The 25,122-nt window shown below is 42.4% G+C and overlaps 1 protein-coding gene across 11 annotated transcripts in view; it reads right to left on the bottom strand.

The window, feature by feature from the left end:
• DEPDC5 (DEP domain containing 5, GATOR1 subcomplex subunit) overlaps window positions 1–25,122 on the bottom strand; it is a 125,968-nt gene that overhangs the window by 59,902 nt on the left and 40,944 nt on the right. For 2 of the 11 annotated variants that reach the window (XM_075996714.1, XM_075996717.1), the window contains exons 19-27: window positions 24,178–24,214; window positions 23,551–23,671; window positions 19,946–20,166; window positions 15,077–15,280; window positions 12,669–12,804; window positions 11,541–11,638; window positions 10,515–10,571; window positions 2,961–3,026; window positions 112–295 (exon numbers count right to left, since the gene is read on the bottom strand). In XM_075996714.1, the coding sequence (XP_075852829.1) occupies window positions 112–295; window positions 2,961–3,026; window positions 10,515–10,571; window positions 11,541–11,638; window positions 12,669–12,804; window positions 15,077–15,280; window positions 19,946–20,166; window positions 23,551–23,671; window positions 24,178–24,214 (1,124 nt within the window). The remainder of the gene's footprint in view (window positions 1–111; window positions 296–2,960; window positions 3,027–10,514; window positions 10,572–11,540; window positions 11,639–12,668; window positions 12,805–15,076; window positions 15,281–19,945; window positions 20,167–23,550; window positions 23,672–24,177; window positions 24,215–25,122) is intronic. The other 9 variants (XM_075996715.1, XM_075996719.1, XM_075996716.1 and 6 more) reach the window with 5 other exon arrangements.

Below are 25,122 nucleotides of genomic sequence, written 5' to 3'. Positions count from 1 at the left end.
CAAATATAAAAGGAGGACACAGGTTTGAAAATTCAGTGTTCTGATGCATATGTTGGGATATATCTGGAAACCTCATAAATCAAGCAGAGTGTCTTTTTCTCTGACACTGACCTGTCGATATCTGCTTCTGGGAGGAGATCATAACAGCCCTCTGTGTAGTCGTTCTGCAGGCCCTGGCGGTCAGGGAAGTAGTCGGTGGTGAGGGGGAGGCACGCCGGAGTAGTGAGAGACTTCCAGTCCACTCCAACTGTGCAACAGAAGCCTGGCACTACAGGGGGAGCAGACAGCGTCAGAACTGCCTCGTGTAACAGTGGAAAAAGGTACGAGTGGTCACCATGGCAGGTTTGGAATGTGGGGCGGGGTAAGAAAGGAAAGGAAGGGTGGGGAAAATTCATGGCAAAAGGTGATCAAATTGTCAGGATAGGGAGGGAGAAGAGGAAAAGGGGGTAGGAGAGAAAGAGAAAGAGAGAAACAGAGTTTGTTAGACAACGCAGTGCACATGCTTATCCAATCCCATCATGCAAATGGGATTCACAGCTGATACTTTTCATTTTCTGCTGATCATGAGCTACAGCCGCAATGCCGGTGAAGTTACTGCAGGGCAGGCAGAGTTACACATCGAAGCAAATCAACATTTCAAGAGCAGATGAAAGGCTCAAGCCCGAGCCTCTCCCAAGGACTGCAGAGTGGCTGGGTGGGGAAAGGAGGAGAGCTCAGCCTGATTTGGGAGCAAACAGCATACAGTAGCAGAAATAAGGAATACTTTCAGAATCACAAAAATAAGTAACAGATCCAAAAGGGTAGGAGAAAAAATCAAATGAGGATGTCTGGGAATGTTATGAGGCCAGGACTTTAAAAGACAGAGTTTAATAATCCAGAAATGAAAGCTGTAATCAGCAAGGTGGGCCTGACCACAAGGGTCTGTCTGGAATTGCCTGCTCCTCAGTTAAAGCAAGGTTTCTCAACTTCAGCAACTATGGACATTTTGAACCGGGCAAATCTTTGTTGGGGCATTGGGGGTGCTGTCCTGGGCATTGCAGGAGGTTGAGCAGCATCACTGGACTCTACTCAAATGCATGCCACTGGCATCCCTTGGTTCTGAAAACCAGAAATGTCTGCAGACATTGACACATGTCCCCTGGGGAGTGAAATCCTCCCCAGTTGAGAATTATTAAGTTAAAGTATTAGAGCAGTTATCTCTTTAAGTGAAGATTATTTTTTTAAATCTCTAAGAGGGCGTAATATGAAGCAGAAACTCTATGCCTTTGCCTTTGAGCCCTGAGCAGGATACTCACACACCTTATATTTGTACAGTGCTAGACGGCTTACAATGCGGCTTACAATGTGGCGTAGCCCCTGTTGCCTCATCAGCCCTCACATTGGCCTCATGTCAGTGAAGAAGCAAGCTTGGGAGCTTAGTCACAGCAGGAAGATGCCCCATGTAGCACTACTGACTTGACAAAGATGATTTAACCTGCAATGGGCCTAACTCCATGGTCTACACAGGTCTTGTTAACTCATTAATACTTCAGAGGAATTCAAACACAGCCTAGAATAGCCTAATTAATCACCTCAATTTCCCTATATGGCAGACAAGGGGGTGAGATTATTCCTATTTCCTGGTTAGAACTAGGAACAGAAAGTAGATACGGGAGGAGGGGGAAATGGGCATTTATTGAAACCTTAAAAGCTGTACCCCCATAATATGCTGAAATAAAAAATAATAATAAATAAATAAAGGAAAAAAAAAAAAGAAAGTAGATATGTGATCAAAGCCCCACTGAGGAAGCCAGAAACAGAGGACTGCTTCTTCATGCCCTCTTAGATCACTCGGGCCCTCCCTATCTTACTGACCCTCAGGATTATAAAAACCATGTAGAAATGTTTTCTGCTGGGCACACAGCAAGAAACAAAGGATTTAAATGATTAGTCCAAAATCCCATGATAAGAAAGATTCCTGATTCTAAGTTTAATGATGTTCTGTCCCTGGGAAAAGAATGCAGCCTCTTTTCTAACTCTGGTATCTTCTGGTCCTGAAAAGTAGGCCTTTCAGGAAGTTCCACCTCAGAAGCACTAAAATAACAATGATGAACACAGGTAACAAAATCTAGTGCTGGGGCTATAGAGAAATAGGATCATCTATTCATGGTTGGCAGCTTTCTGGAAAATAATCAATCTGCCAGTCATACCTTGGGGAATATAATCTAAGGACATGAACCGAAAGAAAAAAGAAAAAAATACACCCACTGCACCATGCATTACACCTGCATTATATGTTATCACTAAAAAATAGGAACCTATCCAATGGTCACCAGTAAGAAATGACTATTCAAACCAGGATATAGTAATGTGCTTGATATCACTATTACAAATGACTAATAGGAGAGACCTGAAGAAATAGTGAAAGGATTATTAAGTTAATTGTAAGAGGGGACAAAAAGACACAGTGACTTATATCCACTGATCACTGCTACATAAAATAAAGTTTATCACGTGGTAGGATTTTTTGTGCTATTTTGTTACTGTAGATATTTAGATATTGCATAGCTACTTAAATAGAGAAGGATGATCCAAATGAATGCAAACCAGCCAAATATTTTCAACTATAGGTCTGTAAATGGTTCCAGTAATGGCCTATTACTTCTTTCCAACTTTTTCCCCAGAGACATCATAAGGCATTTAAAGACTAAGACCAGCTGGCTACTGGCACAAGAACATTGCGGGAAATTTGTTATCCTTCCTGTGTGTCCCTGAATCACATTTCATTCAGCCTCACTCCTTTCACTTTCCAGAGAGTCCAAAGAGTCCTCTTTCACCACAACACCTTTCCGTACCCCACAGATGTGTGGACTTCCAGACCACCCCCTTCCTACAGGGCTTCCTCTTGCTTCCTCATGCTCTGATCACCCCACACTCCCTCCCCCTCACTCCTACTTCCCCTGTCAGCTGCCCCCTCTTACTTGGTTCTGGAGAGGTAGAAACATTGTCTTCTAGAGAATCCTTATTCTGGGTCCTAGGATTCATACCTATGGAAAGACAAAAATAGCTTTTCTTAATAAGGCTTATTCTGCAGACGAGTCAACCTTTTATGGATGAAAAAGGCCAAAATTGTAGCTAAAAATAAAAATGTGAGCCAAGTGAAAATTCTGTGCTGAGTATTTCCAGCAGCATGGAAGAATCAATCAAGGAAAAATGATCAATCTAAAATTTGGAAGTGAGCACTTTGGGAGGCCAAGGCTGGAGGACTGCTTGAGGCCAGGAGTTGGAGACCAGCGTGGGCAACAGTGAGACCCAGTCTCTACAAAAACATTTTTTTTTAATTAGCTGGGCATAGTGGTGTGTACTTGTAGTCTTAGCTACTCGGGAGGCTGAGGCTTGAGCCCAGGAGTTTGAGGCTACGGTGAGCTATGATGATGCCACTGTAGCCTAGGCAACAGAGCAAGACTTTGTCTCAAAAAATAAAAAATAGAATAAAATTTGGAAAGGAGCCAGAACTTAAACCTAAGATTATCAATACTATTCTTTGCCAAAAGAAATCCCCACCCCCCCCTATAAGTAACTCATCACTTATTTTAAGAAAATAGTGACATTGCAAAGTCATTTCAACTAATTAGAGCAATCTTGAGCAAATATAAAATAACCTACTTAAATTAAGTCCACTCATTAGCCATCCTTATCTTCTAGAATTTTCTTCCCCAAACCATGGCTTTCTGGACTCTGTCATATAACATCAAAAGTCACTACTTTACAAGAAAAATGATTTTACCTATAACTAGGCTGAAAGGAAAAACAGGAAAATTCTCTGAAATGCAACGTGTTGACTGTAAAGTAACAGACCTATCAGTATGTAAGTGTCCCTTCAAAACGTATATTTACTAGAAAATTATGATATAAAAAGAATTGGAAAGATCCTCAATAAACTGTCAATAGTGGCTGTCTCCAAGAAGACAGCTGGAGAAGGAGGTAGGAGGCAATAAAGAACTTATACTTTTTACTCTAAATACTTTTGCATCATTTGAATCTTTTATAACAAGAACAAATATTTATAAATTCCTCATGAAACCTTTGAATAAACAAGCTATGACCTGGGAGAAAGCACTTGCAAATCACACATCTGGCAAAAGACTTGTATCCAGAATCCAGAAGACTCTCAAAACTCAAGCACAAAAGAACAAACAAGATGATGAGAAAATAGACAAAGGATTCAAAGACACTTCATCAAACATCATACACAAAAGGCAGCTAAGTACATAAAAAGATGCTCAGCATCATTAATCATTAGGGAAATAGGAAATATAAAGCACAGTGAGATACCTCTGCATGCCTATCTAAATGACTGATCATACCAAGTGTTGACAAGGCTGTGCAGCAAATGAAACCCTTATACATTGCTGGTAGGAATGCAAACTGATACATCGCTTTGGAAAACATGGTACATTTGACCCAGCCATCACACTCCTAGAAACGTACACAAGTGAAAATTTAATTTCATAAAAAACTTTGTTACTACAAAATTATGTAAATGTTAATAGAAACGTTATTCATAGTCACCAAAACCTGGAAATAGGTTTTGTCTTTCATCTGGTGAGAGGATAAACAAACTGCAGTATGTCCATACAATGGAATACTACTCAGTAATAGAAAGTAATGAACTACAGATACATGCAATAACTTGGATGAATCTCAAATGCAATATGCTGAGTGAAAGACTCAAAAGACCACACCCTGTATGGCACCATGTACACGACATGCTGGGAAAGGCAAAACTAAAGGGTCAGTGGTTTCCAGGGAGAGGGGTGAGGTTGAGTACAAAAGGACAGCAAAAGAGAATTATGGGGGGTAATGGGAATGTTTCCCATCTTGATGTGTTCTTTGGTAGGTATGTGGTTCTGTGCATTTGTCAAAACTCATAGAACTGTACACTAAAAAGAGTGAATTTTATTGGAAATAAATTTTAAAATAAGTAATTTTTTTTTAAGTTTAAAAAGATGATGTTTCTTGGCCAAAAGAATTTCAGAACTTTTTTGGAACTGCCTGGAGCAGATTTTTTTAAATTATTAATGATCACAATAGAAGATACAATTTAAGTCAGACAAATAAAGTATTTCATTTCATTCAGATTCACACCAGGAGGTAGATGTGAAGTAGGAAGGATCCTTTCCCATAGATCAAGAAACTGAGGGTCAGAAAAGTTAAGTAACTTGCTGAAGATCTCACAGTAAGTAGGTGGTAACTGCATTTAGATTCTTTCTGCTCAACTTTACAGATGCTCTATTTCTTGACTATCCATCTGGGGCACCAGTTTTTAGCTGTTGAAATGTTATCTGTTTCTTGTCAATAGCCAAAAGCCATTTGGAGCTAAAGTTTCTCAAAAAACAATCTTGGCTGACAATATCCATTTTTATGCAAACATAAAGCCTGACTGATTATAAAGAACCAATGAGATGAATTTTCTTATTCAGCATGAGAACTCATATGAAAGCAATAAAAAAACTGGCATTTGCAAAACATTCTGAGCAATATCAAATACATCACCTCCCATGGTAGGATGCTAAGTTTGATCATCTGATCACCTATTATTTTATTGCTGTTCTTAAGAAAATCCAACCCAGACTTGGTCTATGAAGCAACTGAAATTCTTACCCGAATGAAGAAATAATTTAACTTACAGAGCAGCATGGGGTCCTAAGCCAAAAGTAGGTCTGTGCCATCTCTAATGGAAACACATGCAAGTGTGCACAGAATTTTAAGGAAAAAGCAATTTAAAGAAATAAATATTTTAAGGGCTTCTGGGAAGCTACTTACAGCTTCCTTGTAGTCCAAATCCAAGAACGCACTGCCTTTTGCCCTGGCTTTGCCTTTGAGCCCTTATTTTTAGTGGAGTAGACTTGCTATTGACATATGAAGAGCCTCGCCAACTTGCAACGATGGAGGTCAGACTGCATGGTCAGTTAGCTCTGCTCCAACCCAACATTTGGGAATGAAGTCTCACTCTCAAAGTTCAAAGACAGACACACAACTCGGGAGCCAATGCTGACAAGAGTCATCTCAGTTCTGTCTCTTTTGACATCCGTTCAGAATTGAGAAGTGTGAACATGTTCTCTAATTGTAAACCTCAAGGCCAAAAAGGGTACTTAGCATGGATCCTCTGAGGCTGGTCCCAGGCTGCCATCTAGAAGCCTGTGGCTGGGGCAAGTGGTTTTTCCTCTCTGGGCCACAGAGGTGGCACTTACCCATAAAAAACCTAACCTGGCCTTGGTCAATGACTCAGAGGTTCTTCCTTCCAGCCTTAGTGTGCTATGATTTATTTTTATTTTAGCTCTCAGGCCAAATCTGCCCCATGCACCTAATATTGAACACAAACACCGAGTTTGCAGATTTTGAGTCCCAACATTAAAGAGAAAGAAAATATGGCATCTACTTATTTTCTTTTTCAAAATGATCTACCTCTAATAAAGCAAAAAACACTTACTAACAAGTTCTTCTAAACTGGTCTCCAGCTACAGAAACAGAGGGATAAAAACTATCTGCCTGGGCCCTGCTGGTCAGCACGGTGAGAAACAAGGGAAGAGTGCAGCTCTGAGGCCCCCAACAATGAATGCTCCAAATGAAACTCTACAGGGCCAGGAGGGAAACCCACAGAGACGCGACTCCTGTGAATCATGACTCACATAAGAATCATGCTCAAATGCAGTGGAAAATCTGAGTCATGCTTGAGTGCCTACAGATGGTGCAAACCAACCAGCCCCAGGGAGGTGAAGGTGGGGTCACAGATAAGGTTTTCCTGGTTATTTTATGGTTTTCTTTTTGGAGGGGGGGAGGTTATTACAGGATATTCTTTTATGTTTTTTTAATGAATGAAATGTTAACTGTTTGTGTGTTTAGAACTGCCTTGTCCGAAAACAAAGACTCAATGTGGTAACCTTGCCATTAACAAACCAACCTACTTTTGACCCTGACAACAATTCTGTCAGGTAGGCAGGTAAGAAGGTGAGGATCTTTATGCCCAATACACAGATGAAGAACCTGAGGCTCAGCAAAGATTGAAGGCTCAATTCTAAAGACCAGTGAGGAGCAGGGCTGGGACTTTGATCCTGGTTGTTTTCATCACAGCACACTCCCTCATTGAGCATCTCCTAATTTAGCAGAGATCACATGTTCAAGCCACACTTTTATTACTGGAACCACTCACACAGTCCAACTCCCAGTGAGGGGGCTTTCCTTTCATTATTGTTACCCCACAGGGGAACTGCTTCAAATAAAATCCCAAGTGAATGAGGAGCCAGAGCTCCCTGAGGTTGGGAGAGTCAGTGCCTTAATAGTTTTTGTTTCTTCTCAGGCCTTAGCACAGTGCCTAGAGTTCACTAAACATTTTTGGAATGAGTAAGAGTTTCGTGAGTTTCAAGAAAGCAAACCATATTTCGTGAAGACTGAAGATGGCTTAAAAGGAAAGTCACTTCAAAACCAAGCAAGGTTAAAGACTGGCCAAATCTTTGAAAAAAGGAATCCAGCAAGGATTCAACAAGGTTGTAAGAAAGAAAAGCATTAGAGGAAAAATTAAATCATTCTTCAGCAGAGAGAAAGCTAACATCAGAAGGCTTTTAGCATTCATTCAACTACCTGACATGTGACAGGAACTGTTTTAAGCTCTAGAAATGCAACTCAGACATATGGATCTTAGCCATGAGGCTCTCTGGAATAAGAGCACAGAAGAAGGGAGAACAAGAGTAAGGACTTGAATTTTGGGGTGTGTCTGATCTATCCGGGCAACCACTACAGTGAAGTGAGAGGGGGAAGCAGGAAACAAGGTCTGACAGTAAGAAGAGGCCATATGACATGAGGGGTCTGTCGGCTACCATAGTGCCTTGGCTTTGACTCCAAGTGAGTCAGAAAGCCCTTGGAAGAATCTGTGCAGAGAAGTTTCATGATCTAACATCTATTTTAGAAGGGTCACTCTGGATTGCTTTGTTGAAAATGAACAATATGGCAAGGAAGGAAGACCATATCAGTTAGCAGGCTACTGTATACAGGCAAAAGCCTGGTACCTTGAACCAGGCTAGCAATGGTGGAGTTAATATTCTGGATATATCCTAAAGATAGATCTGACATGAATTGGTTATTGCATATGGTGATAAAAACTAAAATGATTTAATCTAATTTATTTCTGTGGCTCATTAACATAATTAATCAGGTAGCAGAGGGTCAAAGATGAAAGTTCAATTCCCATGTGGCTATAGACCACTTACTGATGATGCCTGGCTCCTTTGAAAACACATGCTGCAGGTCATAAGGGCACTGGGCAAGGGAAAGAATGATCTCACTTAACTATACTGCCTTGACTAGAAAAACAACATAAGGAGCCCAAATTTTCCATAAGAAGATAAACATATGCATGTAATTGAACACTTGCATACCTATTAAACGATCATTTTGGGGGTTGTTCAACACTTCTCACATATGGCTGCTTGGTCTTGGAAGTATAAATTCATTTGTTAATAAATGTGTTAATAAACAATAAATGTGCACTATAGGGAGAAGAAAAATAAAAATAAGTTATTTTAGTCTAGTGGGGAGACAGACATGGAAACAAACAGTGGGATAAAGATGTGCCAAGTGGTACAATTGGGTTACCCACATGGAGCTATGTGGAAACACGCCTGACATCTCCTGGGAGGGCACGGGGAGGAGAGGGAACCACCAGGCAGGGTTCAAGAGGAGGTGTTGTTGGAGCTGAATCCTAAAGACTGAGTTAATGCTTGCCAAGAAGAATCAGGGTTGAAGAAAGGAAAAAAGCATATTCTATACAGAGGGGGTGATCTATGCAAAGGAGGATGAGGACATAATTCTTCTGAGGACCCAGAGTGTAAAATATGCTCATATAACACTAATAACAAAAATAGCTCTTGTTTACTGAGCGCTCACCATGCATGCCCAGGACCGTCCTAAGCACTTACGCGGATTATCACATTTGACATTCACAACAATCTTCCTCATAGCTGAAGAAACTGAGACAGCAGAGGTTGGTTAGGTAACTGGTCTGAGAACCTCACTATTCATTAGAGTTGGAGTCAGGACTCATGTCCTAAGAAGCCTGCGCTTCTTCCATATGCAGTACCATGGGGAAGTGGAGGCAGGTGAAGACACAAACATAGGTAGGAGCCAGGTGATGATGAGGATTGCAAGCCAGGAAGAAACACTGAGGGTTTATATGTGAGAAGGAGTGGCTGATCAGATCTGCATCTGGAAATATCTCATCCCTGACAATATGGAAGATGATTCAGAGGAGATAAAACAGCAAGAAAAGCACTTAGAAAGCTACTGCAATAATAGTGGCCAGAAACAACAGGGATCTGAACAAAAGCAGTGAAAATGGACACGAGGAGCCAAAGTCAGAAGAAAGGAACAGAAGTGGAATCATGGGTTGGGGAACAGCAAGACATGTGTTCAGCTGTCAACACATTAAGGGTGAGGCACTTGGTCATCCAAGTGGAGAAATCCATCAGGTAGACAGATCTATCACTACAGAGCCCAAGAAGAAGACTGAGCTGGCGATCCAGGTTGCAGCAAATGCTTTTCCAATGTATGTGCACCAGGGAACCCTCAGCCACAAGGACTGCATGACGGGATCATCTGAGGATCTTCTCCAACCATCCCCAAATAAAGATTCTTTGAAATCTTACTCTTTTACGAAAAGTAGATCTTTAAAATTCCAAAAGACTCATTTTCTGGGGTATCATCTGGTCTGCCTGAGCTACCCCAGGTCCAGAACAACTCCAGGACTATCCTGGGCAGATCCTGGTGCTGCTCCCATCTGAACTTGTAACTTCCTCTCCTTCAGGTCACCAATGAAACTAGTTCAAGGTATAGTCCAATGAGCTCCAGAGCAGCCTTCCTTGGTGCAACTCTACCCCAGACAGCCTGGAAAGCTCAAACTCTGGGTTCCTAAAAAGTGGCTCCTTGGTTCAAGAAAGCAATAGAAACACTGCCTCTATATCCTTCCGAAGGCACTTTAAAGTAGTCTAGCAACCAGGTAACATTTTCAGCACCAAGAGTGCAGGTTCACAAAGTCTCTTCTCATCTCTCTCTCTCTACATACATATATAGTTTTGTGGGGTTTTCTGTCTTTTTTTTGAGACAGGGTCTCACTCTGTCACCCAGGCTAGAGTGCAGTGGCATCATCATAGCTCACAGTAACCTCAAACTCCTGGGCTCCAGCAATCTCCCTGCCTCAGCTTCCTTAGTAGCTAGGACTATAGGTACACAACACCACACCCAGCTAATTTTTTTTACTTTTTGTAGAGAGGGGGGTCTTGCTATGTTACTCAGACTGGTTTCGAACTCCTGGGCTCAAATGATCCTCCTGCTTTGACCTCCCAACCCCCAAATTGTTATTCAGTGTGTTTTCTCATTAAAAAGGAATGAATAGTGATAATTAGGTTGACCAAAAAATAAAAATAAAAAACAAAATAAATGAATGAAGAAATAAAATTATAATCATTTAGGGATTCTCTTACTGTCAACCCAGTTTCCAAGCCTTAGCCATAGGCCTCTAGGAATACTGTTGGATGAACCTACCAATGAATGAAGGAAAACATCATTACCAATTTTATACAACTTCACTTTCACTATACCTTCCTTAAGTTAAGTTTTAGAAAAGTAAGTTAGCTTATAGAAACACTAAGGCATGAACTAGCAGCCCCATTATTTTTTCTTAAGTTTTAATGTTTTTCACGTTCGTTTTGTCCTCTAAGGCTCTACAAAATCTGCCCTCACCTATCGAAACTCATGTTCCCCTATACCTCCCTTTAAAGGCACTCTAAATAACGTCATCAAAGGAGGACAGCAGTTTGGGTGAGGATACCTGGCTACTGGTTTGAGAAATTAGTTTAATATCTCTGTATCTCTGGGCATTAAATTGTCTATGTGTAAAATATATTTAATAACTTATGCCCTACCGGGATGATAGGATGAAATAAAAGATATAAAAGTGCTTCTGGAAAGCATAAAATAAAATTCATACTTTTCTCCTTCCCCTCTCCACTTGGAATCCTCACCTTCTAACCCTCTACCTAACCAAATTCTGAGGTACATGCTCACTTCTCTAAGCAACTATGCCACCTTTCTCTTTTCTGATCTCATAACTGGAGCCAGTGCTCCCCTCTGGGTTTCTCCTGCCTGTTTCTAGTGAGGTGGGTTCACTTCCCCAGCCCCAACAACTGAAAGCTCCTCTAGAGCAAGAGACCACTCCTGCTCTGGCCCTGGTGTTGCCCTCAACACCAAGCTCCTAAGCAGCCCTCAATCATGACTCCCTGACAAAAGATGATAAATGTGGCTTGACCAGTACGTTCTCGACTAAAAATGTAATGTGCAGCCCATTTATAATTCCATGCATTAAATAGCACTGTTTCTAAATAGGTCACCCAAAATTGTGGCTGAAAGAATCCCAAAATAGATATGGCCCTGCTTTAATGGCTCTCGTGTCATCCCTAGAAGTGAGCCTGCTCTAAGCACCCAACTCCGTTACCTCTTGGATTGGTTACCTGCACCACTGTTGCTAAGCAGGCTGGCAGAAAGCTCTTCTGTTCCACCCAAGTTCAAGAAGGACATGCCGTCACCAGGCTGGCGGGAAGTGCTGTGCCTGCAGAGAACAGAGCCCAGCCACCTGGCTTAATGCACATCATCCACCTCTTTTTCCTGCTCACCTTGTATCCTGGAGGGGTTTCATCAAAAACTGGCCTGAATATTCAGCCACTCAGGCTGGCAACCACTAGGACTCATATCACAAGCCACCAGGCCACAGTGCCTGGTTTGTGTGCCAGCTCTGGCCTCCTGTGGCCTGTTCCTCCTGCCCTTGTACCTGGCTACTTTTCCACCACCATGCTAGACCACCTGCCCTCTCTGTCCCATGCCTCCACTTACAAACTAGGATGGATGTGAGATGCTTGAGTAGATATACCAGAGTTGCTCTGGTAAAGAGAGTCCTGCCCCACCAGACCCCTTACCCATCTCAAGGGATGTCAAGGTGACTGAAAGAGGGGCTAAAGATGGCTCTTTGCAAAGTGTTTCCTCGAGCAACACAGGAACAATGAGTCTAGGTGTAACCCAGGCTCATGCTTCTGAAGGCTTAAATGACTTTATTCCATACTGCCTCTCTTTAGATATCTTGTAACGCATTCACAGCTCTGGTTCAAAAAGAGTTGTTTCCATAAACACAGGCCTTGATTTCCACTGCTTTTAGCATTAACTTCTTCTAAACTCAACAGTGGAATTTCTCAATGATCAAAATGACCAAAGTCATAGAGAGGCTGCCCAAAACACATAGCATGAATCACCTGTCTCAGCACTCCAAACCCAAAGCATTTTCTCTTTTGTTTTCATCCTTGACTGAGGTGTAGAAAAACCCATGTTTGAGGTTTACAAAGCATGTTTTGGATTCAAGATAAACCTAAAGCAGGGCCTGGGTAACATCTCAAGCAAAAATGTCAGCTTGTCTGCTTTGTACTTTGCCCCGTGAAGGGAATGACATTGCCTGACAAAGGAAGGTCCTGATGTCATATTGTCTTTTTAAGTCTTATAAACATGTTTTGTCAGCCATCTGTTATGCACATTGTCCTGGGTGCTGAAAAGTGTTCTCAAGTTACCTTCTGGAGACCTGTGCACATCCTCACCTTCCAGCAGCTTCATGATATGCTAACTCCAGCAGCTCTGCAGAGGAGTGAGTCGGGTCCCTCTGCCCACTGCCTTGCAGCTCCGCCATATTCTGCCGGGTCTGGTGATGGATCTGGATGGCCTCTCCGGATGGTCCTACCCAGACAAAGAACCACTGAGCATCATTCCCACCTGACAGCTGCGCTGTGCACTTAACTGCAACTGTCCATTTTTCTAGCTGCTAGGATAGTGGTGGAGAGATTGAAAGAAGAACACACCACACACGAACATTATACAAGGTAGCTTCCAGAGAGAACACCTCCTCTTCCCAAGCTGGACCCATCATACTGTGGGACCTCATGTTTATCATCCTGTCCAGACTATTAAGAATATTTTAGAAGCCTGTTTCATGCACACCAACTGAGACACCACAGAGAAATATACTAGTATGGGAGGCAAGATCCATTCCCAGGAGGGTTAACATAAACTCCATGAGAAGGAAACATAAGTGAAACACCAAATGGGCTGGGCACAGTGGCTCACGCCTGTAATCCTGGCACTCTGGGAGACCAAGGCAGGTAGATCACTCAAGGTCAGGAGTTCAAGACCAGCCTGAGCAAGAGCAAGATCCCATCTCTACTAAAAACAGAAAGAAATTAGCTGGACAACTAAAATATATATATATATATATATAAAAATTAGCTGGGCATGGTGGCACATGCCTGCAGTCCCAGCTACTCAGGAGGCTGAGGCAGAAGGATTGCTAGAGCCCAGGAGTTTGAGGTTGCTGTGAGCTAGGCTGACGCCACGGCACTCTAGCCTGGGCAACAGAGCCAGACTGTCTCAAAAAAAAAGAAAGAAACACCAAATGACTCTGTTAATACTAAAGAAAATAACAGCTATGACTCTAAGAAGCAGAAAATGCTTAAGTGCAAAGAAGACAGAGTAAGAGATAAATTAGAATTAGTCAAGCCTACTGAAGAAATATTCCTAGAGAAGCTTTAGAGCTAAATGTTAAACAACATTAACAAGAGGAGGAGAGGGCAACTGGGTAGGAGAAATTATATTTGTGAAATCCCAAATGTGAAAGAGGCAAAAGGTGTGCAGGAGACCACAAGATTATTGAGAAAGATAACAGCCTCTGAGGATGGGAATGAGGAGAGAGGTTGGGAAGCCCAGCAAAGGAAGGCCTTAGCTATCAGAAGGCCAGGTTGGCAGGAGGAAGAAACACAGTAAGCCATGTCTGAAGAATATTTTTTCAGTAAAGTGTGTGTGAAGGGTAGGAGAAAGAAAAGCACAGATGCAAGAAGAGCTGAAGGTCATGGAAGAAGTACCAAAAGCTCTCTTAAGAGATTCCAAAGGTAGCCAGTGGAGAGGAAAAGATACCAGAAAGAAATAAGCAGTGTGATGAATTACAGCACAGGTAAGAGGGTGAAAAGGGGTTTGGGAGTGACCCCCAATCACAGCCATGACTCAGACTGATTTCTCACTAATTTAACCTTTAAACACTAAAAATAAGTACAAAAGAAAATAACTAGAATTTCTAGGCATTCAGCAGGATGGTTTCCATGAAAAAAAAAAAAAAACCAAACCTGGAGCTTAATGCATCTGTTCCTTCCCAGCCCAGCAGTAAGTGCCCATTAAGCTGAAGTTTAATTTTAGATGCAGCTTTATAAAACCTTACGGTCATCCTCTTGAGGATAGATCACAGATCAAAATGGATGGGCTAGGGTTGGGAGTGGTGGCTCACGCCTGTAATCCTAGCACTCTGGGAAGCCAACATAGGAGGATAATTTGAGGTCAGGAATTCGAGACAAGCCTGAGCAAGAGCAAGACCCCATCTCTACAAAAAATAGAAAACTTAGCCAGGTGTTGTGGTACGTTCCTGTAGTCCCAGCTGCCTGCCTGGGAGGCTGAGGCAGGAGGATCGCTTGAGCCCAGGAGTTTGAGATTGCAGTGAGCTATGATTACACCACTGTACTCTCACGGGGGCAACAGAGTGAGACTCTGTCTCAAAAAAAAAAAGATGGGCTAGGAAAAATAGTGACTGTGGAAAAAAAATTTTCTTTTCAGTTGTCAGAGACTCCTAAGAGAAAACAAAGTAATAACTGTGTAACCAAGACAGCCATATCAATAGCCAGAGAGGATTTAGAACAGAGGCAATGATGAGACTAAGGGACATCAGTCTCAACAAAGAAAGCACACGCCAAAGCAGTCCCTTTCAAATAGAAAAAAACAAGCCCTTGGGTTTACACAGCTAGTTAGTTACAAAGCCTGTTCACAAGAACCCCTGGAATAGCCAAAGTGGACATGGTATCCCCCTCTTACTGGAAGTTGAAATACTAGACCAAAAACACATGGATGATGAGTGCCGAAGACCAGGCTAGGAACTCCTAGTCCAAGGCTCTTTCCTGAGCAACCAACTTACCCACAGGAAAAGTGTGCATCCAGCGCCTTCTGTTGGACGTGAGCTTCATGGGCATTCGAGAAGGAGCAAAGGGGTTAATCAGTGCTCTCTGGGGCGTGTATCCACCAGGCCGGACATGTAGCATGGACTCTGCACTGCCTACGTGGAACCTTCCCGGTGCGCTAGAGTCTCGCTGTGGTGGCTCCATCATGTTCTCCAGGACATCTGCCAGTTATTCCAGAGTCAAGGAACAAAGAGAAAGCACAGAGCCATGAGGAAACCGGAACTAGGCAGACTGATAAGCCAAGGCTGACAAGAATCGTGGACATCATAAATGTCAGGGAGTGAGAGAAATGAGGCAAATTGCTTAACAATAAAGAAATACGTTTGGGTTTATTTATTTTCTAAATACTTGGGAGAAGGGGGTTCTGGTTCCTAGATTACTGGCCCAATGAAGCCACACACAAACCTGATGAGGACAATCACATATCACCTGGAGACTCTGGACTTTGAGCTGGATACAATGGCTGAATAAATAATGGGACTTGAGTTGTCTCCCTGGGGAAAGGGGTGAGTATTTTCTGTATGTGGGAGAAACAATAAAAATAGATATTTGGTGGGCAGAAGGGCAAACTGTGGCAGAACTAGTCAATTTTGTTCACTAAACCCATTTGATTTTCTTTTTAGGCACACAGCAAGACTATATAGTTCCCAGCTCCTTTGCACTGAAGCCAAATGACTTAGTTCTGGCCAAGTCACAAAGGTAGTTACAGAGTAGAAGTGATATATTCCAGTTCTAGGCCTGGACCACAGTGATATCCATGCATGATCCCCAATCTCTTTTTCCCTTCTGTGGCAACTTGGGAGACCAATACTGATGACCATGGGATTCCAGGATGGAGGGAGGCTGGGTCCCTGAATGACTAAGTGGATCTGTACCTCCTCCCATTGACAGTGGACTGGGACATGAGTAAGCAATCAAATGTTATGGTGTCAAAAAAAATTCTTGGCCTTGAGGTGGCTTATGCCTATAATCCTAGCATTTTGGGAGGCCAAGGCGGGAGAATTGCTTGAGGCCAGGAGTTCAAGACCAGTCTGAGCAAGACCCCATCTCTATAAAACATAGAAAAATTAGCCAGGCATGGTGGTATACACCTGTACTCCCAGCTACACAGAAAGATCTCTTGAACCTAGGAGTTTGAGGTTGCAGTGAGCTATGATAATGCCACTGCACTCTAGCCAGGGTGACAGAGCAAGACCCCATCACACACAAAAAAATTAGGGGTGGGGGAAAAGAATGAATAAATGGATGCATCCAGCCTTGACCAGGCAAGGAGATGTCATGATGTTTATATCAACCTGACCCATTCAAGGGCAGACAAGTCCCATTATTGAGATGGAGGCAATATGCCTGAATGGATCAAAGAGCTGAAATCCACAACCAACTCCTCTTATGTGTATCTGATGTTCACTAAGCAATCATCCAGATTTGAAAGTGGGTCCAGCAAATACAAACTCCAAGGAATCTGTCCTGTCCATCATTATCTATCCAATGCCTAGCACAGACCCTCATATATCATAATGCTGTATTTCATTCAAGGTGATTTGCATGCAAGAAGAGAATGTACAGATCTCCAAGAAAATCGGATTTTTCATTGTAATTAATGAACTGATGCTCTGATTTGTAAAAAAAAAAAAAAAAAAAAAAGAATATGGTCTAGTTCGTTATTAGGGAAATAAAAGAAGAAAACCCAATTTAAAAAAAGATGAGCACATACTTTTAAGAGGATGAAAAGTAGACCAGGCATGGTGGCTCACGCCTGTAATCCTAGCACTCACTCTGGGAGGCAGGGGTGGTAGGATCGCTCAAGGTCAGGAGTTTCAGACCAGCCTGAGCAAGAGGGAGACCCTGTCTCTACTAAAAATAGAAAGAAATTAATTGGCCAACTAAAAATATATATAAAAAATTATCCGGGCATGGTGGCGCATGCCTGTAGTCCCAGCTACTTGGGAGGCTGAGGCAGGAGGATCACTTGAGCCCAGGAGTTTTGAGGTTGCTGTGAGCTACGCTGACACCACAGCACTCTAGCCCGGGCAACAGAGTGAGACTCTGTCCCCCAAAAATAAATAAATGAATAAAATAAAAGGACAAAAAATAGAACAAAGGGATAAAGTGGGTCAAAAATATATGTGGGGGAAAGGGGAAACATTTCTATGTTACACTGGGTGGATAGGTGAGTGAGAATCCCTAAATATAATAGAGAAACAGAAAACTAACAGCCTATAGATTGTGTTGCCTTACAGAATTTCAGTGACTTGCTTTTTTGGCTTTTCCAATAAACTCCTCAATATTATTAAGGGACATGAAACCAATTTGACTATTCAGATAATAAAAACAAAAACAAAAACAAAAACTGTTTTCAAACCTGCTTGGATTACAGGCAATGTTATCGAGCCAGAAATCTGGCTTTTAGAATAATAAAGGTTTTGAAAGGATAAACATTTAGTTTAAATTACCTTTTATTAGGGACACTTTTAGGAATATTTTCAGCAGAACAGGAGTAACTGTCATGCAAACTTAAATATTTCCAAAGAGTGGAAAAAAGCTAACCTAGAAATTTCCAAATATGTTAAAAGTCTTTTGAATACTAAATTTAATGTAGGTGATATAAGTTACATTCTATAATCGCATAACTTAATATCTGCTTCCTTTTTTAGGACTTCCTTTTCATGCTTTGAGCCAGTAAAAAACCTTTTTCTCAGCAGTCAAAAATTTTCATAGGCTCTTGGTATGGTGTCTATGTTGCCTACTCAATAAAAGTGACCTGCTGCTCCCCAATCCTGAGGTCCCTGGAGCCGATGGTTTCCCCTATTAACATGCTAGATCATGGAAAACACTCTTGCCCTTTGGGAATCCTTCCAGGGCAGCTATGTGTATATACAACATTCTTAAGTCTGTGACCAAAAGTCTGGAGGTATGCTTCCATCTATTTATTAATAACATTCTTTTTTTTTTTGAGACAAAGTCTCACTTTGTTGCCCAGACTAGAGTGAGTGCCGTGGCGTCAGCCTAGCTTACAGCAACCTCAAACTCCTGGGCTCAAGCAATCCTCCTGCCTCAGCCTCCCAAGTAGCTGGGACTACAGGCATGTGCCACCATGCCCGGCTAATTTTTTCTATATATGTATTAGTTGGCCAATTAATTTCTTTTTATTTATAGTAGAGACGGGGGGGGGGGGTGTCTCGCTCTTGCTCAGGCTGGTTTCAAACTCCTGACCTCAAGCAATCCGCCCACCTCGGCCTCCCAGAGTGCTAGGATTACAGGCGTGAGCCACCGTGCCCGGCCAATAACATTCTTTTTTTTTGAGACAGAGTCTCACTCTGTTGCCCTGGCTAGAGTGAATGCCATGGCGTCAGCCTAGCTCACAGCAACCTCAAACTCCTGGGCTCAAGCAATCCTCCTGCCTCAGCCTCCCAAGTAGCTGGGACTACAGGCATGTGCCACCATGCCCGGCTAATTTTTTCTGTATGTTTTACTTGGCCAATTAATTTCTTCCTATTTATAGTAGAGACAGGGTCTCGCTCTTGCTCAGGCTGGTTTTGAACTCCTGACCTCAAGCAATCCGCCCTCCTCGGCCTCCCAGAGTGCTAGGATTACAGGCATGAGCCACCGCGCCCGGCCCAATAACATTCTTTTTTTTTTTTTTTTTTTTTTTGAGACAGAGTCTTGCTTTGTTGCCTAGGCTAGAGTGAGTGCCGTGGCGTCAGCCTAGCTCACAGCAACCTCAAACTCCTGGGCTCAAGCAATCCTCCTGCCTCAGCCTCCCAAGTAGCTGGGACTACAGGCATGAGCCATCATGCCCGGCTAATTTTTTCTATATATATTAGTTGGCCAATTAGTTTCTTTCTATTTATAGTAGAGACGGGGTCTCGCTCTTGCTCAGGCTGGTTTCGAACTCCCCACCTCGAGCGATCCGCCCGCCTCGACCTCCCAGAGAGCTAGGATTACAGGCGTGAGCCACCGCGCCCGGCCCCAATAACATTCTTAAATAACAAAATTAAAGAGGAGAATGATTAGCATGAGGGTGTGGCTATAAAGGGGAGGGCACAGTGGCCCAGTGGCTCATGCCTATAATCCTAGCACTCTGGGAGGCCAAGGCAGTAGGATCGCTCAGCTCAAGAGTTCGAAACCAGCCTGAGCAAGAGTGAGACCCCATCTCTACTAAAAATAGAAAGAAATTAATTGCCAACTAAAAACATATATAGAAAAAATTAGCCAGGCACGGTGGCACATGCCTGTAGTCCCAGCTACTCGGGAGGCTAAGGCAAGAGGATGGCTTGAGCCCAGGAGTTTGAGGTTGCTGTGAATTAGGCTGATGCCATGGCACTCTAGCCTGGGCAACAGAGTGAGACTCTGTCTCAAAAAAACAAACAAACAAAAAAAGGGGTGGGGGTAGCATGAAGGAGCCTGGTGGTGACATAATAGTTCTGTACTTTAATTGTGGTGGTGGTCATACAAACTTATATGTGATAAAATTGCACAGAGATATATTAATATGTATAAACAAATGAGCATACATAAATGTGGTGAAATTGAATATGCCCTGGAGATTGATAAGGAAAAAAGAAAACCCCTTTGACCCTAGGCCTCAGAAAAGCTCTACGTTAACATATGGAAAGATACGCAGTTACTGTGATGAGGGAAGAAATGGTAGACACAACAATAATATAATACATACATATCTATCAGCTCAGATGATTCTCACCAGTGCACTGACATGGAAATAATTAAGATGTGGGACTCATAGCCCTGACCACCACCCCCACCTCCTATCTCCCACTACAGTAAGGAAGCCATGCCCAGCTCTGCCTGTGTGTCAGCACTCTGACCTCGAGTACTGGTGTAGCCCAAGGAGCTGCTAACTTCATACTGGTGCAGGTGGGGGTGTGGGATCATCAGGATGTTGGTGCTCTTGCCCAGGGAGCTGTCGTCAGAAGCCTGGCTCCTCACTTCCTCGGTGGGCAGCGCCCGGCTCGGCAAGGAAGGGCTGGATGAGACGTCACAGGAGCTGGCACTCTTTCGACTCTGACTTTCCCGTTCTCGCACAGACCTACCAGGCGAGAGACAAAAAGTTACCACCAAGCAAGGCATGCTGTCCCACCTCTAAAACCCATCACCAGCCCAAGCCACTTGGGAAATCAACGACAGAAATCTTCATTATAATCTATGAGTGGGAAATATGTAGGAGGTACTTTGCCCTGAGCCACTTGAGATGTTGTGTAAGAAAGGGAAGTTCTCAAACAGCCAAAGTCCTGGGATCACAGCTGTAAAGAAGTGATGGCTCCAGTCTGACCCCACCTGATCCCACTGATCAATCACACATTACTAAAAAACGGGGATAAGATACAATGTGATGCAAGACAAAGTACACAGGGCCCCTGGAGACGTCTTCTTGTCCCCAAATTTGAACCTAAATCTAATCACGCCTCTAGAGATAATTGCCAGTTTAAAGGAAATTCAGAGACTAGAGGAAAAGTTAAATATAACAAGGAAAGAATCAACTAAATGAAGAAAGCAAGACAGTTTACTGTTGTACACACATAGAAAAGACATTACAACAAAAGAAAATGTGTGGATCTTATTTAGATCCCAAATTATACAAACCTACTGCAGAAACACATTTTTGAGACAACTGGGAACTCTAAATATGGACTGGCTATTAGAGGTTATTAAGGAATTAGTGTTAATTTTGTTACTAGTGATAATTTTTTCTAAAAAATCCTTATTTGTAAGAGACACATACTGAAGTATGTATCAGCAGGGGAAAAAAATAGGAATGCCTGGGATTTGTTTTAAAATTCTTCAGCCAAAACTTAAAATGTGGGAGAAGTGATGAAATAAGACTGGCAACATGGTGATAACTGTTCATGATACTAGGCTCTCTGAGTGTGATTGAACCTTTCCTTAACAAATGTTTAAAAAATAATATACTCTTATTAAAACATAAAACTCGCTAACAGGCCGGGTGCGGTGGCTCAGGCCTGTAATCCTAGCACTCTGGGAGGCTGAGGTGGGCAGATTGCTCGAGGTCAGGAGTTCGAAACCAGCATGAGCAAAAGCGAGACCCCGTCTCTACCATAAGTAGAAAGAAATTAATTGGCCAACTAATACATATAGAAAAAATTAGCCGGGCATGGTGGCGCATGCCTGTAGTCCCAGCTACTCGGGAGGCTGAGGCAGAAGGATTGCTTGAGCCCAGGAGTCTGAGGTTGCTGTGAGCTAGGCTGACGCCATGGCAGTCACTCTAGCCTGGGCAACAAAGTGAGACTCTGTCTCAAAAAAAAATAAATAAATAAAATAAAATAAAAAATAAAAATAAAATAAAACTCGCTAAGCGAAGAATCTCTAGAAGCAGTAGGAAGAAGGATCAAAAGGAGAGAAGCCCAATGGGGAAGCAAAAATTAAGAATGGAAGTTAGCCCACCAATAGGACTGCCCTTCTGGCATCAGAGCCATTCCCTCTCCTCCTGGAAGGATTTTAAGAGCTTAGATAAAGCCTGAAAATAGATCCCACATGCTGACTACATTTTCATATATTTCAACAGTAAATATTTGAGCACCAGTATATGCTTAGCCATGTGCAAGGGATGGAGCACAATTTAAGACATGGTTTGTGCCTTCAAGGTACCTAGATACCTGAGACACCATGTCTTGCCATCTTTGAGTAAACAAAAGAAAACCAACAATCTTGAACTATGAACATATTTTTAAAGACAGAAGAAAAGCCCCTAAGTACTGTGTTTCCCTGAAAATAAGACAGGGTCTTATATTTATTTTTCCTTAAGAAGACACCCTAGGGCTTATTTTCAGAGGATGTGTTATTTTCCCCTCAAAGCCTCAGCTTGCAGCACGCACAGGATGGCCAGCACCTGACAGGGGGAGCTGACCTTGTTGGTGGGGCTGCCCACACCTTTCTGGTCACCTCTGGGATAGAACCTGTCACAATGGGGCAGATGAGAAGGGCTGCTTATCTTCTTTACCGTTCTGCAACAAAATGCATGGGTTGTGCAGATAAGCTGCGTAGCCACACCCATCACTAGGTCTTATTTTCAGGGTAGGGCTTATATTGCGCAAATGCTTAGAAATCCTGCTAGGGCTTATTTTATGGGTAGGTCTTATTTTCAGGGAAACATGGTAGCTACTACTGAATCTCAAGTAGCACCCAAGTGTAGGAGAGCTGTTGTTAATAGCACTTATTCTGAGCTCTAAATAGTCTCAGGAAGAGACATTATGATGGATTGAGGGAAAAGGACAAAAACAATCATATGGCCACAATAAGTTCATGTGCCACAAAATTAAGAGACATAATAATCTTCCAGTGAGTTGTGCTTAAACTTATATATTTAAGAAATCTGGAAAATGGTATTTGGTCAACTGGGGGAAAAAAAAAACAAGGTTGAACTCTGTTCACACATTCATGAAAAAAATTCTACATAAAGAACTAAGCATAAAATCCAAGACTATAGAACAGTAGAATAAAATATAAAATACAGGGCTGGGCACAGTGGCTCAAGCCTGTAATTGTAGCACTTTGGAAGGCGGAGGTGGGAGAATCAACATAACAAGATTCCATCTTTTTAAAAAAAATTAAAACAGAGTCAAGCATGGTGGCATGTGCCTGTAGCCCTAGCCACTTGGGAGGCTGAGGTGAGAGGACTGCTTAAGCCCAGGAGTTCAAGGTTACAGTGAACTATGATCAGGCTGCTGCAATCCAGCCTGGGTGACAGAGGAAGACCTTATCTCTAAAAAAATAATAATAATAAAAGAAAAGATATGTCTAAGACCTGGAAATGAATAGATTGGTAAACCTAACTACATCACAATTTAAAACTACTATATGATCAAAATACCACACAGCAAATTTAAAAAGCAGGAATTAAAGAAAGAAAAGTTCTTGCCCTTTGGGAATAATAAACCTAAAAGAAACTCTGAGCCCAAGGATCGATATTAGTGCCAGCCTGGTAAGAAGATACTAAAATTTGTAATTTGTTTCTCTTGGCTAGAACCCCTCTTTATTTTGAGGCAATACTTCATAGCAAACAAAATGGCGGTGACTAAAGAGTCTGAAAACAGAATCCCTAATGCTCTATATGGCATGGCTTCCTTCAGGCTAATTTTTTGGGGGGGGGCATATTATGGGGGTACACATTTTAAGGTTTCAATAAATGCCCATTCTCCCCCTCCCCCCCAGTCTGAGTCTCCAGCATGACCATCCCCTAGATGGTGCACATCTCACTCATTATGTATGTATATACCCGCCCCCACCACCACCCCTCCCACCTGCCCAATACCCTACAATAATAGGGTATTGGGAAGGCTAATTTTAATTTAAAACATTTTCAGGGTTACGCTCATAAAGGTCCCCAGTGGACCTCAGGTTTTCATAAACAATTTTTATATACCCATTACCCCCCAGAGTGAATCTGGCAGAAAACCTGCAGGTGGCGAGGCGCTGAGCCCTGGATGGGCCGGGCAGCCTGAACACTTGAGCATCATAGGCATCATAATCGACTTGGATGGGAAGCGCGTTCTCAGATTCTTTTGGAGATCCAAGAGCTGAAATACAGAAATAATACAAACTATCATCCAAATGCATTTCAGACAGATGCCTTCAGAGGGTTTTCACCAAAATTTGCAAGGCATAGGTGATCATCATCTCCCCCTGGAAAAATGGGATAATAACTTATTCACCAGGTTGTTGAGATTAAATAACATGCCAAAGCGATACACGAATAGTATAGCACTCAATGAAGGCAAGGTGCCGGTAGCATTTCATTCTCCTGTGGTCCTGCTTTCCAAATACCATCTTAATATGTTTAGTACTTTAAAACTTTCTACCTGATCCTGAAAATTGATTTACGGAAAAGAAAAACAAGGTTTTGTCATCATTTTACAGTTGACAGGACAAAAATACAAGGTGGTTAAAGGATCTTCCAAAGTGACACAGAAAGAACTCAGGTTTCCTGATTTTTCTCTGAAATTTTTAAGTGACTTCACATAACTTTTTGGCATGGATTAGCTGACTCTAAAAGTGTTGAAAGAAGATCTGAAAAAATACTCACATGTATCACGGCCATTTTTTGCTTTTTCAGAGGCAGGCTGTAAAATTAAATAGATAATTAATCACTCCATCTTCTGCAAGAATAGAACTTATCACAAGGCACAGTATGCACATGGCTGCTCCCCAAGGCAGAGACCGTGTCTTAACCGTCCGTGTAACTGACAGAAAGGCAGGAGCTACCATCTGATACCTACCTATGATGGTCCTTTACCTCCCACCTCACATCTTGTTTACTCCCAGAACCCTACCCAGTGGGGGCATGGACCCCACTTTAAAAGTGAGAATATTCAATTCTAGAAAGGATAAGGGATTTGTCCACAATCACACGATTAGCAGGTGGCAAAGTCAAAATCCAAGCCCAGATCCTCATCCTCTTGGTCAGTCCACTATTGTGTTTGTTCTACCATGGCCAGGCCCCACCTGACCCAAACACGGTGCTTTCCCCTTCCCCACAGCACTGTCTCCTGTCTGCCTACACCTGACAGAGCTGAGCACTCTGTAGACTGCCCAATATGCAGAAATGGAGGACAAAGGTAGAGAAAAAACTGATAGAGCTATCACTTTTTAGATTTTCTTAATGAATCTTTTTCAGGACCCTTAAACCTCTCATAACAATATTCATTCTTGCTTCTTTAAAATGATCATGGTGCAGAAAAGTTCCTCTGTGTTCCACTTTGCCAAGAATGGTTGTGGTGAAGGCATAAAACCTCATAAGGCAGGAGAAGCCTCTTTCTAGGCAGAGTCCCATCTCCCAGCACTTTACTACATAACATGGCCTATTTAAGGAGTCCTCAGATTCCTCCAAATTAATATTTCCCCTATTAGAAGATTGACATTAACAGCCCTCCCCCACAAAAAAAAAAAAAAGAGAAGCAAAAAAGTGGCCCTGATACTACTAATGTAACACAGCCACAAATGAGGAAACCCTCAGAGAATTCAGCTCTCC

This window comes from Microcebus murinus, chromosome 22, assembly GCF_040939455.1.
Source record: "Microcebus murinus isolate Inina chromosome 22, M.murinus_Inina_mat1.0, whole genome shotgun sequence".
Taxonomy (NCBI): domain Eukaryota; kingdom Metazoa; phylum Chordata; class Mammalia; order Primates; family Cheirogaleidae; genus Microcebus; species Microcebus murinus.
This window is presented reverse-complemented; position numbering and strand designations above follow the sequence as displayed.